The sequence below is a fragment of the Budorcas taxicolor genome, chromosome 10, assembly GCF_023091745.1.
Source record: "Budorcas taxicolor isolate Tak-1 chromosome 10, Takin1.1, whole genome shotgun sequence".
NCBI lineage: Eukaryota > Metazoa > Chordata > Mammalia > Artiodactyla > Bovidae > Budorcas > Budorcas taxicolor.
The window spans coordinates 70,517,878-70,535,994 of record NC_068919.1 but is presented as its reverse complement, the minus strand read 5'-3'; the positions used below and the strand labels follow the sequence as shown (position 1 = coordinate 70,535,994).

The 18,117-nt window shown below is 36.4% G+C and overlaps 1 protein-coding gene across 1 annotated transcript in view; it reads right to left on the bottom strand.

Moving 5' to 3' along the window:
- PCNX4 (pecanex 4) overlaps positions 1-18,117 on the bottom strand; it is a 39,364-nt gene that overhangs the window by 13,743 nt on the left and 7,504 nt on the right. Inside the window, exons 2-7 of the mRNA XM_052647096.1 lie at positions 13,165-13,908; positions 7,103-7,282; positions 6,490-7,004; positions 6,154-6,254; positions 5,916-6,038; positions 3,218-3,578 (exon numbers count right to left, since the gene is read on the bottom strand). Of these exons, the coding sequence (XP_052503056.1) occupies positions 3,218-3,578; positions 5,916-6,038; positions 6,154-6,254; positions 6,490-7,004; positions 7,103-7,282; positions 13,165-13,853 (1,969 nt within the window). The 5' untranslated portion in view covers positions 13,854-13,908. The remainder of the gene's footprint in view (positions 1-3,217; positions 3,579-5,915; positions 6,039-6,153; positions 6,255-6,489; positions 7,005-7,102; positions 7,283-13,164; positions 13,909-18,117) is intronic.

Below are 18,117 nucleotides of genomic sequence, written 5' to 3'. Positions count from 1 at the left end.
GCTTACAAAGTTGGCCCTGGAAACTTGTATTTCACTACCCTAACTGATAAACAGTCTCTCTTTGGGCCTAAACTGTGCAAAGAATACAGTTTATACTGAACACTTGCTTTCCTTTTGGGAGGCTGGAATTTTGGCATGTGGTAGGCAGAGGAGCCTACACGACCAGCCTTCAATATAAGGTTTAGGCATGGAGTCTCAAATAAGCTTCCCCAGTAGTCAACATATCACACATACTGTCACAAGTTGCTGGGAAATTAAACACGTTCTGTGTAACCCTACTGGGAGAGGATCCCTGGAAGCTTTCACCCAGTCTTCTCACCCCACGTGATTTTCCTTTGCTGTATTTGTTTTGCATTCTTTTGCTATATTAAATCTTAGCTATGAGCACAACTGAATGCTGAGTCCTATGTGTCCTAGAAAATCATCAAACCTGGGACCCCCAAAACACATGCACAAGAGTGTCTCTAGAACTGGAATCACTGGATCATAAAATCTAAAACTGAAATCCTTAGGTCATGAGATATGCACATCATTATTACAGACTATTAAATTTACTCATCAAGGTAGCTGTATGAATTTACATTTTTACATTTTGCCAATCAGATGTGTGTGAAATGTTACCTCACTGTTGTTTGTCTGCTTTTTCTCCAGGCAATACTTAAAACACACTTACTGGATGAATATAATTGATTTGATAATAAGTATAAGGTATTTATTATTTCAGATGTGAGTTTAACCTTCAGTTCAGTTAAGTTCAATTCAGTTGCTCAGTCGTGTCCGACTCGGAGACCCCATGAGCTACAGCATGCCAGGCCTCCCTGTCCATCACCAACTCCTGGAGTTCACTCAAACTCACATCCATCGAGTTGGTGATGCCATTCAGCTATCTCATCCTCTGTTGTTCCCTTCTCCTCCTGCCCCTAATCCCTTGCAGCATCAGTCTTTTCCAATGAGTTAACTCTTTGCATGAGGTGGCCAAAGTACTGGAGTTTCAGCTTTAGCATCAGTCCTTCAAAAGAACACCCAGGACTGATCTCCTTTAGAATGGACTGGTTGGATCTCCTTGAAGTCCAAGGGACTCTCAAGAGTCTTCTCTAACACCACAGTTCAAAAGCATCAATTCTTCGGCGCTCTGCTTTCTTCACAGTCCAACTCTTACATCCATACATGACTACTGGAAAAACCATAGCCTTGACTAAACGGACCTGTTGGCAAAGTAATGTCTCTGCTTTTCAATATGCTATCTAGGTTAGTCATAACCCTCCTTCAAAGGAGTAAGTGTCTTTTAATTTCATGGCTGCAATCACCACCTGCTGTGATTTTGGAGCCCCAAAAAATAAAGTCTGACACTGTTTCCACTGTTTCCCCATCTATTTCCCATGAAGTGATGGGACCGGATGCCATGATCTTCGTTTTCTGAATGTTGAGCTTTAAGCCAACTTTTTCGCTCTCCACTTTCGCTTTCATCAAGAGGCTTTTTAGCTCCTCTTCACTTTCTGCCATAAGGGTGGTGTCATCTGCATATCTGAGGTTATTGATATTTCTCCCGGCAATCTTGATTCCAGCTTGTACTTCTTCCAGTCCAGCGTTTCTCATGATGTACTCTGCATAGAAGTTAAATAAGCGTGGTGACAATATACAGCCTTGACGTATTCCTTTTCCTATTTGAAACCAGCCTGTTGTTCCATGTCCAGTTTTAACTGTTGCTTCCTGACCTGCATATAGGTTTCTCAAGAGGCAGATCAGGTGGTCCGGTATTCCCATCTCTCTCAGAATTTTCCACAGTTTATTGTGATCCACACAGTCAAAGGCTTTGGCATCGTCAATAAAGCAGAAATAGATGTTTTTCTGGAACTCTCTTGCTTTTTTCATGATCCAGCGGATGTTGGCAATTTGATCTCTGGTTCCTCTGCCTTTTCTAAAACCAGCTTGAACGTCAGGGAGTTCACGGTTCACGTATTGCTGAAGCCTGGCTTGGAGAATTTTGAGCATTACTTTACTAGCGTGTGAGATGAGTGCAATTGTGCGGTAGTTTGAGCATTCTTTGGCATTGCCTTTCTTTGGAATTGGAATGAAAACTGACCTTTTCCAGTCCTGTGGCCACTGCTGAGTTTTCCAAATTTGCTGGCATATTGAGTGCAGCACTTTCACAGCATCATCTTTCAGGATTTGAAATAGCTCAACTTATAGGTATTTTAAAAAGTGGCACTGCACTAAATAATAAAATAAATTGGAACTGGATAAAGTATTAAAAGTGTAGAATATTTCCTATAAGAAAGGAAAATGGCTATTCATGAAAAATTTGTATTACAAAACATTTTTACTAAATTATTTCACTTAATAGATAATTTTAAAAACTCAACCCAAGGAAACATTAAAATTCCAATTTTAAATTGCTATTCTCTGCCAGCAGAGTCAGTGTGCTAGGAAGTCACTGGCCATATTTAAACCAAATATGGGGCTAAAGTATATGGCAGGAGACAACAAACTATTGTCATTAGTTTGTACCTTCTCTAAAGCCAACCTTGAGAAATAGAAAATAGTTGAATTTACATAGTATATGATGAATTTAGAAAGCTATCACAAAATTATAATACTAGTCCATTCTCATCAAAAATCTTCCTAATATTCATACAGCACTTCATTTTGGAAGGCTATGCATCATAGACCAAAGCTTTTGTTACCTTGCCTCTAGCCTTGTCAGACTGCTGAAGTTGGCAGATAGTAACTAGTAAGACACAGCACACTTCTTTAAGTTTTTCAATTTGATATGTAATACTGGTTATAGTAACTAGTAAGACACAAGCATACTTCTTTAAGTTCTTCAATTTGGTATATAAAACTGGTTTTCACTCTGTGGGCTTAAGCTGTTACTTCTAACTGACATGAACTCATCATAAATTCATGAAAATTTTGGAAAATAAGGTGTTTTCATGCTTCATGGTGGGACTATAACCTGATTTGAGTCAAGAAAATGTTTCTTAAAAATTGTCAAAATTAAGGTGTTAATGAAATTTTCACTCCATATTTTTATTTTATGACTTTATATACCTCAAAACAAGAAGATCTACTTCTTCATATTTAGTCTGTATGCCTGCAAATCAAAGTATTAGAATCTGTATAACAGCTGGATCAAAACACTGTTTTTCTGTGTGTTCATTTTCCTATACTTCAAATATATTACTGAGGATGTCGTAAGCACAACCCATTCACTTACCTAAACTCCCAGCTGCCATTGCAGACTGCAGCGCAGTGGTTAAACCTGGGACCATCTGGCAATAGTACACTGTATCTGCACACACACAGGCTGTGGTGCCCACCACTCCTGGCCAACTCTGAATAGGTCGAGGAAACCCCACCAAGAACAAAGGAAGGGTAAAGAGGGGGACTAAGGGAGAAGAGAGTACTGTAGATAAAACTATAAAGACCAACACAAATGGAGAGAAGACAATGTTGAGTACACCCAAAGTGGTGGCTGATTTTCTACGTTTTTTTTCTGTCCATGATGCCACAAGCACAGTCACAGCAAACTGCAATTTAGCGATGAACTGAATCAGGCGATCACGCATGATACCAACCTGGAGAGACATAAAAACAACTTTTTTATTCTTAAATACTTTTCATGAATTTTCAAGATCATATAAGAAAAACAATATAATTTTATCATTGCCCCAAGATTTTTGAGGAGATTGCCCTTATGTAAGATTCTCTGTTATAATTTTCTCGATTCCCACAATTAGCAAATGAGACTATATTTTTAAAAGTTTAGACTCTCTTAAAAAAAGTAGTACTAAAGAGAAATGATAGAGTGCTACATCTATCTTATGGTTGATTAAGCTCTGTGTTACATGCTTGTTAAGTCATAAGAACTAGAAGTAGTAAATAGCTAAGCAACTACACTTAATTTATCCTTATTTTAGAGAACACAGATTAAGAAATCTTAATTATACATCATGCCATAAGACAAATCTCAACTGACTGAAATCATACTAAATATATTTATACAATCATAAAAGTATGTTCTTCAATCAAAACGGAATTAAATCAACAACAGAATGAAATGTGGAAATTAAAAGACATATTCCTAAATAACCAACAGGTCAAAGAAGAAACCACAAGATAAATAAGAAAACATTTTCAGATGAATGAAACACAAATCAAAACTTGTGACATAGCAAAAACAATCCTCAGAGGGAAATTTATAGTTACAACTGTATATATTAAAAGAACAGAAGTATCTTAAACCAGTAACCTAATCTTCCATCTTAGGAAACTACAGAACAACGAGCAACTAAATCTCAAGTAAGCAGAAGTAGAGAAATAATAAAGACGAGAGTAGAAATTAATAAAATAGAGGATAGAAATATAATAGATAAAATCAATGAAATCAAAAGGTGGTTTTTTTTTGTTTTTGAGGAGATCAACAAAACTGACAAACTTTTAGCCAGACTGACCAAGAAAAATACACAGAAGATGTAAATTACTAAAATCAGGAATGAAACAGATAACATTACCAGCAACCTCACAGAAAAAAACATAAGAGAATATTATGAAAAACCATATGCCAACAGATTAGGTCACTTAGATGAAACTGACAACTTCTAAGAAAAAGACATAAATTACCAAACTGATTCATAAATTACCAAAACTAATTCAAGAAAAAACAGAAAATCTGAATACACATATAACAAGTAGAGAAACTGAATTAGTAATTTAAAAGCTTCCCAAAGAGAAAAGCTGATAGCTTCAATACTACAAAATACTACATAGTACAAAATAAGATACATACTGAATACTATGAACATTTAAGAATTATTAATATAGTCAAATAATCTTGGAAAAAAACAACAAAGTCATAAGATTCACACTTTCCAATTTTAAAACTACTACAAAGCTAGTACTGTAATCAAGACAGTGTTGTATTAGCATAAGGACAGATATATAGACGAATGGAAAAGAGAATGGGTGTCCAGAAATGAACCCTTATTTTTGCTGCTTGACTTTCGACAAGGTGCCAAGAAAAGTCACTGAGGGAAAAATAATAATTTTTTGAATAAATGATACTGAAACCACTGTACATCCATATATAAAAGAATGGATTTGGAAATTTACCTCATAACATGTACAAAAATTAATTCCAAGTAGATCACAGAATCAAGTGTAAGAACTAGAAGACATAGTAAATCTTTATGATCTTGAAAGCAGTGTTTATTAGATATGACACCAAAAAATACAAGCAACAAAAGAAATAAATAGAACTTCATAAAAATTAAAACTTTTTTGCTTCAAAGGACATTATCAAGTAAGCTAGAGAAAACCCACAGAATGGGAGAAAATTTTTCCTGATCATATATTTGTCAAGGAACTTATGCAGAATATATGAAGAACTCTTATTACACTTAACAGTAAAAAGGCAAATGACCTGGGTAAAACTGGGCAAAGAATTTGAATAGACATTTCCTTCAAAAACATACCCAAATGGCCAATAAATATACATAAAGATGAACCATTAGCATTCAGAGAAATGCACTATTAAAATCACAAAAAGAGAGTTCACATTCATGAAAATCCTATAGTGAAAAAGTAAGACAACTGTTGGTGTCTTTCGCCAATGCAAAAGACAACATACTAGATAATTTCGATCATGTGAAATGTCCAGAACTGGAAAGTCCCTGGAGACAGAAAGTAGATTAATAGTTGCTGGGGCTGGAGTAGTAGAATGGATGGAGAGTGGAATGGAAATGACTATTAATGTATATAAGATTTCTTTCTGGGATGTTGAAAATTATCTAAAATTAGATTGTGGTGATGGCTGCAAAGTTCTGAATATATACCACAGAACTTCAGACTTTAAGTGAATGATTTTACGGTATATGAAATACATCTCATTAAAGATGTTAAAAAGACATATTCACCAGTAAGAGTTTGATTCCTGTATCCAGGCTTCTGCTCCACCATAGGTCTGTATTGGAGATCAGCAAGTGCACTGCTGATACAATGACTGTCTCCAATAAGGCATTTTCTGTATTTTGCCATACCTGCAGTACACAAATTAACCATTTTACTAGGCAGAATTTGACAATTTAAGTAAACTGCTGAACAAAATCTTAATTTGGGAACAGGTACATACTATTAAGTGCATATTAGTATTACCATTCTAAAAGCTCTTGTGAATCCAATGGAGACAGATACAGAGTGAAGCCTTTGTAAGGAACTGTCCAATGAAAGAAATGCTATCATAGCCAAAGGTGACACTAAGACAAAAATGAGACAAATTTAATGAAGGCAAAATAATCTTTTACCATATTTAATTTTGGCCTGTATTTTTATGAGCACATTCAAGCAATTAATTAAAAAAGAATAAGCAAACAAACCAAAACATAAAATAATATCTATATGCAACATAACATTATACAAATACAGGAATTCTGTAATATTTTGGTATACTTCCTAGATATAATGCAAGTTTATTATGTTTTATCTGCCTACCTAGATTTATTAAAATCCGTCTGACAACACCAATCTTCATGAGCTTTGTCTGCTTCTCTAGGAATAAAGTCACAGTTTGCACATCCTTTGGATAGAAAGGGTTCCGGAAAATTCCAAAAATATAGATACTTTGAATTTCTTTAAGTATCCACAGTATTATAAATAATATCATCAAAGTATAGCCAACAACAGCCTGAGGGCTGTTTTTGGAAATCTGTGAGAAACTAGCAAAGTGATGCAACAAACCAGTTTCTAAGAGGGCCAAGACTAATACAACGCTGTAGAAAAGGTATTCCCTCCAAGTAAACCGGATTTCTGAACCACCGGATAAAGCATTAGATTTGGTTCCAACTCTGTGTCTGGTCACACTGTGTTTGACGACAAGAACCATCTCACTTAGGTTAAGACTCAGCAAGAACCCAAGTCCAGTCATGAAAAGAACCACACCAACAGTGCTGGGAATGAAATAAGATGCTACAGCTGTTCCAGCAGAAATGATGAACATTATTAACAACCTGCAGAGGGGGGGAAAAAAAAAGATCTGCTTGAAAAGAAAAAAAAAATGTCCCTTGAGAATAAATCACACTATCGCTTTAATACTGAAAATAATTACCGTAGGTGAGTTGACATAGATGAGCCTCCAAGGCCGAACTCTAAAACCTGCTCCATTGCCCATAAGAAAAGTGCATCAGGTGGGGGTAGGGTCCCAAGTGCCCAAAAAAAGGGTAAAAATATAAACAAGATGTGTAAAATCTGATTCATCTGTTCTAGCGCTGGTATATTTACCATAAACCTACAATAAAAAGAAAGTATTTAAATCATACAAAACAACAAATAGAAGACCTTTCCAGAAAAAAACAAAATATATACATTTTCTTCTACACCCTACCTCCGCCCTGAAACAAGAAATACATTTACAAAGAGGTCCTAGTAACAAACTGCAAAAGATCAAAAACACAAATTGTGATCACTGTCCTTCTCCTATACCAGCAAGTAGTCAACTGTATACAAGTGTAGTACTTAGCAAATATATGTATTCAAATGTGAAAAGAAGGACTAAGTAATCAACTAAATAAAACTCAGTTTAGGGATTTGTAAAACTAAACTGAGCCCATGGCAAAAATACTTTTCCGTTAAATGTGTAAACATGGCTCCAATTACATTGGCTACAATTCCACTAAAGAGTCTTTAGAGTTTAAAATTTTTTAATTTAAAATTGCAGGCAACTCTAGAAAAGCCAAAGACTTCCTAGGGTTCATAAATTAGCAGCTAGCAAAGGGGGAAAGCTCTTCTTTTCCTCCTCTCTCCTGTACTGACTTGCTCCCAGGTCCTAGAATTTCAAGTGAGTACATTCAGTATCAGAGGTCAGAACCTGAGGTTATGAACACATCTCTGTGGTTTAGCCTGGGAACTTAACCAGCATATACTATTTCTATTTTGAATAAACAGTGGTACAGATTTGGGAACAGAAACTTGTACAGCACAATCTCATTAATGAGTGAAGTCTATCTTAAGTGGAGAAACTGGTTTTTGGTACAGCACTTACCATCAAATTGCTTCAAATAATTTGATAAAATCTTTAGAGCACAGAAGAATAAACATTATCTATATGTTGTTAAGTTTTTTGGAATAAGGTTAACCAAACACCTTGCCTGGAAACCAACAATGCTGTAGTACTTACAGAGTTCCAAAGACAATTTTCAGAAGAGAAAACTAAATCTCAAAACTTATAGCATAGTAATTATACTTGAATATCTGAGCTGCTAGGAATCAAAGTCAAGCAGAAAGGCAACTTGAGTAATTATCCACTTTAGTGTAAATTAACAGCCCAGAAACAAATGCATAGCAACTAGTTATAATAATGGTATAAATGTGCTTCCTCACACAAATACCAGGATGATGCAAGCTAATGTACTCTGCTTCATACTGTATGTCCTTCAAATTTTTATAAGCAGATAGAATTAATGAACACAATTAATTAACAATGTGATGCTACATTAGAGGATAACACTTGCTGTAGTGTAGTTTTAAAATAAAATTCATTCCATTCTGAGATGAAAACACTCCAGTAACAAAAAAGAAAATGAAACCACACACAATATGCCGTAGGTGGTCAAGGAAAACGTGTAGATTTGTACAGCTATTTTTGTTCTTTTTTTAAAAATACAACAGTTCCCTTGCTAACATATTCAAAGAAAGGATAATTTGTGTAAAAATAATGTATACTCAGGAAATATTTACCCAAGTACTATTCCTGCCCCTCCAATCTGTTTTTGTCCTTAAAGTAAACAAGAAATAGTACAGAAGGTATAAAAATATCACAAATAAATAAGAACACATAATTGAAGTAACCAAACATTGTGATTACTTTCCTATGTGTATGATTCAGGATAATCAAACAGATGATTAATGTGGTTCTTTTATACAGAAAAATGTTTAAATCTTAAAGTTTCTGATAACGTAAGAGGAATTTTCTAGAGCAAAAAATAAATAAATAAATAAATAAATCCAAGCCTGCAAGAAAAAAACCTGTTTTTCTAACAACCATAAAAATATTTCAAGTTCTGTACACTCACTCACAATCCATGAACCTAGAAAAAGATGTTCTTAATACATAGTGAATAAAATGATATAAATATGCATCATTCATCCAAACAGTTCCTGACAGTCTATGAATTAAGAACTGTAGGTTTAACATTTGTCTTTAATAAAAATGTATAGAAAAAATCATTTAAAAATTATTAATATACAACTATGCTAGGTAGAATAAAGGATGAAGAAATTAATTTACTACACTGTATGGCTTATCTCTTAAACTTTTTCTTTGAAAGGAAATTAAGATACAACTTGACATATCTGACAACTCTCCAAATTTGAATACACATTTCATATAGTATTTATCTGCAGTTATCTCATCTACAGTGAGATAGTAACTCAATAATTTACCTTCTGAAAATAATAATCTTATAAACAAATCTTTCAAAAAGGGTCAAATGCGTAAATATACATTTAAACTTGATTTTGTTAACTTCCCCAAATCAAGCATTTAACATATTTTATACTTAGAAATTCTAGTGGTACTAAGAAATCAATTTTAACAGAATTTCCATAAATTCTCTTTACATATCTGATTAGCTGAATAACTATAAAGCTGTTACAGTGTCCTCTGGTCCATAAATGTAGCACAATTAGAAAAGATTAAGAGCTAAGGAACATCAGACATCTTAAGAATCAGTCAGTTTCAGTACACAAACTGGCTACACATTTTTAAATGCCTTATTTTCTTTTAGGCTACCATAACAAAGTAGGATAGACTAGATGGCTCAAACAATAGAAACTTATTTCTCACAGTTCTGATACATAACAAAGTATCCTAAGACAGGGAGCTCAAACAACAGAAACTTATTTCTCACGGTATGAGATCAGAATGCCATTATGATTGGATTCTAATGAGAACTCTCTTCTGGCATCAGGAAGCCAATTTCTCACTGCATCTTCATGTGGTGGAAAGAGATGAAACTCTCTAGTGTCTCCACAGGGGCACCAATTCCATGAGGGACTAGGACTACCCCAACTAATTACCTCCCAAAGACCCTCACAAAATATCCCGACACTGGGGGGTTAGGGCTTCAACATACGAGTTTTGAAGAGACATACAGTCAGTCCATAACATTCCACCCCAGTCTCCCAAATTCACGTTCTTCTTATCTGAAAAATACATTCATTCCTTCTCAACAGCCACAAAATTCTTAACTCATTCCAGCATCAACTCTAAAAGTCCAGGGTGAGGTGAGGTGAAGTGGCTCAGTCGTGTCTGACTCTTTGCAACCCCGTGGACTGTAACCTACTAGGCTTCTCCATCCATAGGATTCTCCAGGCAAGAATACTGGAGTGGATTGTCATTTCCTTCTCCAGGGGATCTTCCCGACCCAGGGATCAAACCCGGGTCTCCTGCATTGGAGGCAGACGATTTAACCTCTGAGCCACCAGGGAAGTCTAAAGTTTTATCTAAATATCATCTAAATCATATACAGGTAAGACTTGAGGTATGACTTATCCTGAGGCAAAATCCTCTCCAGTGTGAATCAATGAAACCAGACAAGTCATGTTCTTCCAAAACCCAGTGGTGGGACAGGCAAAAGATGGACATTCCCATTCCCAAAGGGAGAAACAGGAAAGAAAAAAGGGGTGTTTGGTCCTAAAGAAGTCCAACATCTGGCAAGGCAAATTTCATTAGATTTAAAGGTTGGAGAATAATCCTCCTTGGTTTCATACTCTGCTCTCCAGGTCCCCAGAGTGGCATGTGACCCAAAGAGCTCTAGGTGTGGGTCCTACACACCATAGCTCTACAGAGCAGTACCAGACCCAATGCTTCCAGCAGAAACCTTCTAGCCTGCTGAAACCTGATAATCTCAGAATCACTTTTGAGGTCATTTTTCTCTCTCCTTAAAGAAAAACACATGTTCACAGCCAAATAACTCTAATATCCCTGTCCTGTCAAATTTAAGAAGCTGAACAGCCTTCATTCATTATATCTTTATTTCAAACTAGAAGTGTTTCTACTCATATAATCCCAGAAACTCATTAAATTCAATGAGTGACAGTCTGGCCACACCTTTGGTGTTCCCTTGAGAATATGCTTTCTCATTTCTTGCAATATGGACAGGCTGACAGTTTCCTAAACCTTCAACCTCTGGTTCCATTTTGCTTAGCAATTCCTACTTCAGTTCATCTCTCTCCTTTATATTTTACTATAAGCAGTCAGGAGAAATCAAGCTGTTCATTCAACACTTTGGTTAGAAATCTCCTCAGCTATATGTCCCAATTTATTACTCTCAAGTTCTACCTTTCACAAAACTTCAGAAAATGGTTCAGCTAAGTTCTTTACCACTTTATAAGTTCTTTGCGACTTTCTAACAAGGATTGCCCTTTCCTCTAGTTTCCAATAACCTGTTCTCACTGCTGTCTTAAGAGCTCATCAGAATTGCCTTTAATGTCCATATTTCTAGCACTCACTTCAAAACTCTTCCAGCCTCTACCCATTATCCAGTTCCAAAGCTGCTTCTATACTTCTAGGTATTTGTTATGGGAGTACCCCATCTTCTAAAAGAATCTTTGGTGGCTCAAATGGTAAAGAAACTGCCCACATTCCAGGAAACCCGGGTTCAATCCCTAGGTCAGAAAGGTCACTGGAGAAGGAAATGACAATTTACTCCAGTATTCTTGCCTGGAGAATTCCACGGACAGAGGAGTCTGTCAGGCTACAGTCCATGAGATCACAGAGTCAGACATGACTGAGCAACTAACACTTTCACTTTCACCCCAGCTTCCTGGTATCAAAATCTTAGCTAGCTCCTAAAGAAATACTATAGTCTGAATGGTTTAAACAACTGAAATTTATTTCTCACAGATCTGAAAGTCTGAGATCAGAATGCCACCATGATTCAGGCATGGTGAGAACTCTTTCTGGCTTGCAGGCAGCTGCCTTCTCCCTTTACCTTCATATGTTAAAGGGAGAAATCAGACTCTCTGGTGTCTCTTCCTATAAGGGTACTAATCCCATCCCACTAGGGCCCCACCCTTATTGTCCTATCAGCTCCCCAAAACTCCATCTCCAAACACCACCACAATGCAGGTTAGGGATTTAACATATGAATGTGTGTCACTACTCAGTCACTCAGCAGTGTCCAACTCTTTGCGACCCCATGAACTGTAGCCCACAAGGCTCCTCTGTCCATGGCATTTTCCAGACAAGAATACTGGAGTCAGTTGCCATTTCCTTCTCCAACATATGAATGGAGGGGCACAAACATTCAGTGGTGCTGTAAGTGGCGCCTCTACATTTCTACTGGTGAAAGAGAAAACTATAGAAAGAAATGTCAGATTTAGAAAAGGCAAGCAAAAGAGGTCAAATAATTGTGTTTAAAATTGCTATTTTCTCTTTTTCTGCCACAGTAAATTGATTTTAAAAGATCAGTTATTTTCTATAGTTGCTGCTAAGTCGCTTCAGTTGTGTCCGACTCTGTGCAATCCCATAGATGGCAGCCCACCAGGCTCCTCCGTCCCTGGTATTCTCCAGGCAAGAACACTGGAGTGGGTTGCCATTTCCTTCTCCAATGCATGAAAGTGGAAAGTGAAAGTGAAGTCACTCAGTCATGTCTGACTCTTTGCGACCCCATGGACTGCAGTCCACCAGGCTCCTCCATCCATGGGATTTTCCAGGCAAGAGTACTGGAGTGGGGTGCCATTGCCTTCTCCAATTTTCTATAGTTACTACAACAAAATTAAGTAAGTTATTCAATCCATTTTAAATCCATTCAATCTATGTATAACATTTATCAGTATCAATTTTAAATTTGTTTTCCCCTCACAGGAAACTTCTGTCTCTTTTCACAGGTTTTAGCCAGGCTATGTTACAGATTCATGGCTCCTTATTTAAAGTAAAATACAGGAATGAAATTTTACTTATAAAAGATTTTCTTTTTATTCTTCAATAAGATTTAACTACTGCTTTAGAATGAATGTTTAACAAGATTAGTCCTATGAGATTAATTATCAAAACAACTTATCACTCAACGGTTTGGTGACTTAATTCATAGATTCTTTTTTTTTTTTTAATACTAAGGATATTGCTTAAAAATAAAGAAAGTTATACAGTATTTGACAGTTTATTACCTGTGTGCAAGATCTACAGAAACGAAGAAAAAAATATAAACAAGTCTCATAAGAGGAGTGATTTCATACGCATCCTGGGTTTGGAAAGTTGCAGACTCTGTAGGTGTGTTTACAATTAATGAATATTCTCCTATACACAGCGTCATCCATCCAAAGACAAAGAGTAGAACCGTGACTCCTGCACTGCCATACAGCAGGGTTATTCTATGTGGGAGCAAATACCATGTCCCAAGGCCACACAGTAATCCAGCAAGAACAGAATGAAAAACTATGTTGGCTGTATGTTTTTTGCCAGGAATTAGAAATTTGATGGTCTCAGCACCAGCACAACCTGTAAACTCATGCTCATCTTCCTCTGCTAAGATGTCTGTGGTCAGCATTCTCTCCACTGTTACCGATTTGTTTCTGGCGTATAAACTTGTGAACTGGATGACAAATGCAGTGAAAAGCATCAGTCCACCTGAAAGTGCTGCTGTGTAATAGTCTTCCAGGATGCCTAATTGGTACAAAAGTGTTCCTATTCCACCTAAAACCCATGGCATCAAAAAAAGGACAATCTGATTAACATATACGTAAGGAGGGGCACAATAACCCAGTTTGAGTCGAGGGCCTCCAAGAACAGTCTGTGGAAAGCGCTTCAGGAAGAAGTCTTGTTTGTAATTGTTCAGCAGAGGCACATCTGGACTCATCCTTCTCACTCAGATTATTCTGAAAGTCACTTTCTTTTCTGTAACACAGCAGTCACTAAGAAAAAGAAAAAAGTCACTATTTGAAAACGTCATACTTAAAACATAAGGGAGAAAAAAATCCACATTTCCATTAGTTCCTTAGGGCAGGATTTATATCTTCACTTCTCTAGCTCCTTTCCATTGCCTGACACATACTTGGCACAAAACAAATAGTTGCTAAGTGCTTTTTAAGTGAATATAAAAAAAAATATTCACTATTAATTTACACAGAACTTAGATAAACTTAGAATTTCTTAAGTAACTCACAGTTTCAGATTCTAAGGTCAAAGGCAAGTTCAAAAAGCCAGTACTCTCAATGCAAATCTGCTAGTGGTTTAACTGATTATTTCCCTGAGTGTTTCTGTTGTTTGTTCTTTTAAACTTTTCTATTACAAGGGTGAGCAAAGTTCTTCTATAAAGTGTCAAACAGTAAATATTTTAGGCTTTGTGGACCATATGGTCTCTGTTTCAGTGACTCAACCCAGCTGTTGTTGCAGAAAAGCAACCATAGATAATATATACATAAGTGGATATTAGTAGTCACATTTCAACGTAACTTTACAGTCTTTACCCAAACAGGCTGTGGGCCAGATGAGCCTGTGGGCCACAGTTTGCCAACCTCTGCTATAAGATAAGGATATTCTCTGTAATTCCCTTGAACTGAAATGGAAATAGAGGTGGAAATTAGAGATACTAAGTGTTAGCAGTCGCATCTCTTAACAATTATAGTAAATTTAGGTTTTCTGCTAATTTAAAAAGTCAAATTCTGCTAAAATAGTAGCATTTCAATAAAAAGCCATTGGCAACTCAACATGTAGTAGGAAGAACAACTGGAAACCAAAGACTCTAAGGGTCACTTTACATGCTTATTATTAACTAGGCTACCACATGCAAACCACTTCATGACTCAATTCATGCACAACAATGTGACTGTACAAAGTGCCACTGAACTGTACACTTAGAAATGGTAAAGATGGTAAATTTTATGTTCTATCTATTTTACCACACACAAAAAACTTAAAGCCATCTTAAAGTAACTTTTCTTCCCATCAGTTTAAGACAGTCTTTCTGAAAGTTACTCCTACCCAACCAGTATCAGCCCTGGAGAGAGCTTTTGGGTTACCATTAAGAATTACCACCTTACAGCACATCTTGGGAAGTTGGGAAGTTCTTTATCCTGTAAACACTTATTGTCTTGTATCTTCCAGCTACTGGTCTTAGTTCTGCACAGAAAGTCATAGCTTTTAATCACATCACAGCCCTGCAAGTACTCACAAAATAACAGAACCAGGGGGCCAGAAGGAACCTTGTTTGCTGAGTTTAGCCTCAGGAAATGCAGACTGCCTCCTCGCTCTCCGAATGAGCGTTATCTCCTGCATACTGATGTCAGTGTACTGTGTTCTGATATGCTTGTTCAGCAGAGCCATGGGTAGGTGGGCAAAGATTCTAATTTCAATTACCTGTGGATGATGCTCTCAGACAGGAAAACGAGCTTGGATGACCAGCTTAGGCATTTAAAAGCTGACCCCTCTTTCTCCACTAAGGCAAGTCAGGAACAATGTGAGATGACTTGCTGGGAAAGAAAGCCAGAAATTGAAAATACCTTATAAACTAGATTATCTAGCTGTTACTGCCCATATTCAATTACCTTTTAGTACTTTTGAGTCTTCTGTAAATATTCTGTGATTATATTCCAAAGAGCGGAATAGTCTAAAGATCTATTGTTGATTTGGAAACTTGGAAAGATGCCTACAATATATTGCAAAGTAAAATAAACACATTGATGATCCCATTTGTATTAGAAAAAAAAAAAGTATGCACACTTTCAGGTATACATGGTTATTCCACGTGTGTAAGTGTACAAACACTAGGCTTCGTTTGTATTTCACATATAACATTTTGACACCTCTTCAAATTAGTGAATATCCTATAGGACTCTCAACCCATGCCCTGCAAAAACATCCTGTGGCCTCTAAGTGGCCATGCTCATACCCTCTCCTTTGCGCAGATTATCTTTCCCTTTCTTTCATAGTAATCTTAGTCAACTTTCAAGATTCAGTCTAATCCTTTCTGAAATTTTGCTGAGCACTTAGACCAAACGGTGTCTCTCTCCTCTGTATACTCAAAACACGGCTTATTTGTAATATACTCATCTTCTAACATGTATCAACTGGGGGCATTTCTTATATTAGTTACCTCTTTACATGGTATCTTTTCAAAATTTTTTTCTCTACTAATAAATTATTTGTGGCTAAGGGCCAAATCTTGAGATACTTCTGATTCTCTATAATATTTAGTAAAATACCCTGGCACAGAAAGGCATTTAGTACATTAATGGCATAGCTTAACTAAGATTAAAGTTGAAGAAAATTAAATATTGCTGTTCTAAAGGGAAGTTGGATGTTGTTTATTGTTTCTGAAAATTTCTTCCAGCATATCCTGCCCCATTCAAAATACTAAACCCATAAACTCTTTATTTCCGGTTGTTAAATGTTTGGAAAGTATCTTAATTTACTTCTCTTATGGACTAAATAATGGCATCTAATGATAGTACTACCAGCTCAGAGAAGATTTTGCCTAGAGCAGTATAGTATCCCAGTAATACTGGAGCAGAATGAGCCTGAAGGAGAAATATGGCTGGGTTTCTTCCATGGAGAAGGGAATGGCCAGAGAATTTTAACATGTCAGAAGTCTAATTTTAATTCGCTACATGTTTAATGATATACTTTAATCTCCTTCATTATCAGGAAAGAGGAGTTAGTTCTTACTGGGAGAGAAAAGTGGAGGAAGAAGAGCAGGCACAAGGGACAAAACAAGGCAGGAGTGATACTGAAGTGAGGACAGACTAAAAAGTATGAAGAGCACAAGTTCCCTCAAGAAGCCTTAGAAGCATGGGGAGGACACTGGGATGGCGATTTATTTTAAAAGCATATAAAAAGAAAGGCTGAAAGATACAGGACTGTTTCTTAAACAGATGTCTATGGTTAAAGAAGTTTGAGAAACTACTATACCAGACTGTCATCTTGAAAAGTCACAATGGATATCAGCAGACCAAAGATTCTGAGACATTTTCAAGTTAAAAACAAAACAAAACACCATTTCAAATCTGCTTAAAATATATCATTTAAGGTTTCCACACTTATTTGACCTTGGAACCTATTTTCCCCTTGATATCTAATAACGGATCATGTGTGCAGTGTTTTGTGGAAATCGCTTTCAGAAATATTGGCCTGGGCTTCAGTTGGAACCTTAAATATTTAGCCAGGTGGAGTTAAAAAAGATACACCATTTAAAGAAGAATGTCATGAATGAAGGTACACAAGAAAAAATAAATAAATAGAAATTTCATAGGCAGCATGTACATCAGGTTGTTTTTTTCTCATACTGTAAGGATAAAAGAGGATTACATGACAAATGCTGTAAATTCATTTAGGCAAAAATTATGATAAATTAGTACTGTTTGGCTTTTACTTTATTACAGATCCTGGAATACTTTAAAAACATCTTCTTTGTATGAAAGGACAGTTACATTTATATAGACAGATTTTCTAAATCCTAATCTGGATTACTAGCATGAAAAATAAAATCAGATTAAAACTAACTCCCTAAATGAAAATTTGGCACACTCTGAGAGACTGCTAAAGACAGACTGATGTATTTATATGGCTGCTACTTACAACATGTTGAAATGAATAATAGCTCAAGGCTTTGGGGGAAAAAAATGTAAAAGCTGTGAAAAGAGAAGTTATGGGATAAAGATGGTTTCCACAGCAATGATTTAAGCCGTATGCTTTCTTCATGGAGAAGGAAATGGCAACCCACTCCAGTGTTCTTGCCTGGAGAATCCCAGAGACGGGAGAGCCTGGTGGGCTGCCGTCTATGGGGTCGCACAGAGTCGGACACGACTGAAGCGACTTAGCAGCAGCAGCAGCTTTCTTCATATGCTACTCTGAAAGCAGGCCGACAAAACAGTCGTAAATAGGTTGCTTTATTTGGAATCCGAGTCGCATTTTTTACCCGTTATCCAATAGGAAACAGAGATCAATTTGGCAGTGATACAGATGGGAGTACTTAGTTACCAAAATCTTAACTTTGGTAATCATGCAAGATATTAGCCTGAAAATCCCTTAAAACAAAGAAAGAGATAAGAAAAAGTGGCACTTTGGGGGGATTATTCTGAATTCATAGTTCTCTATATTTGGCAAAAAGAATTCCTAGAAATAGA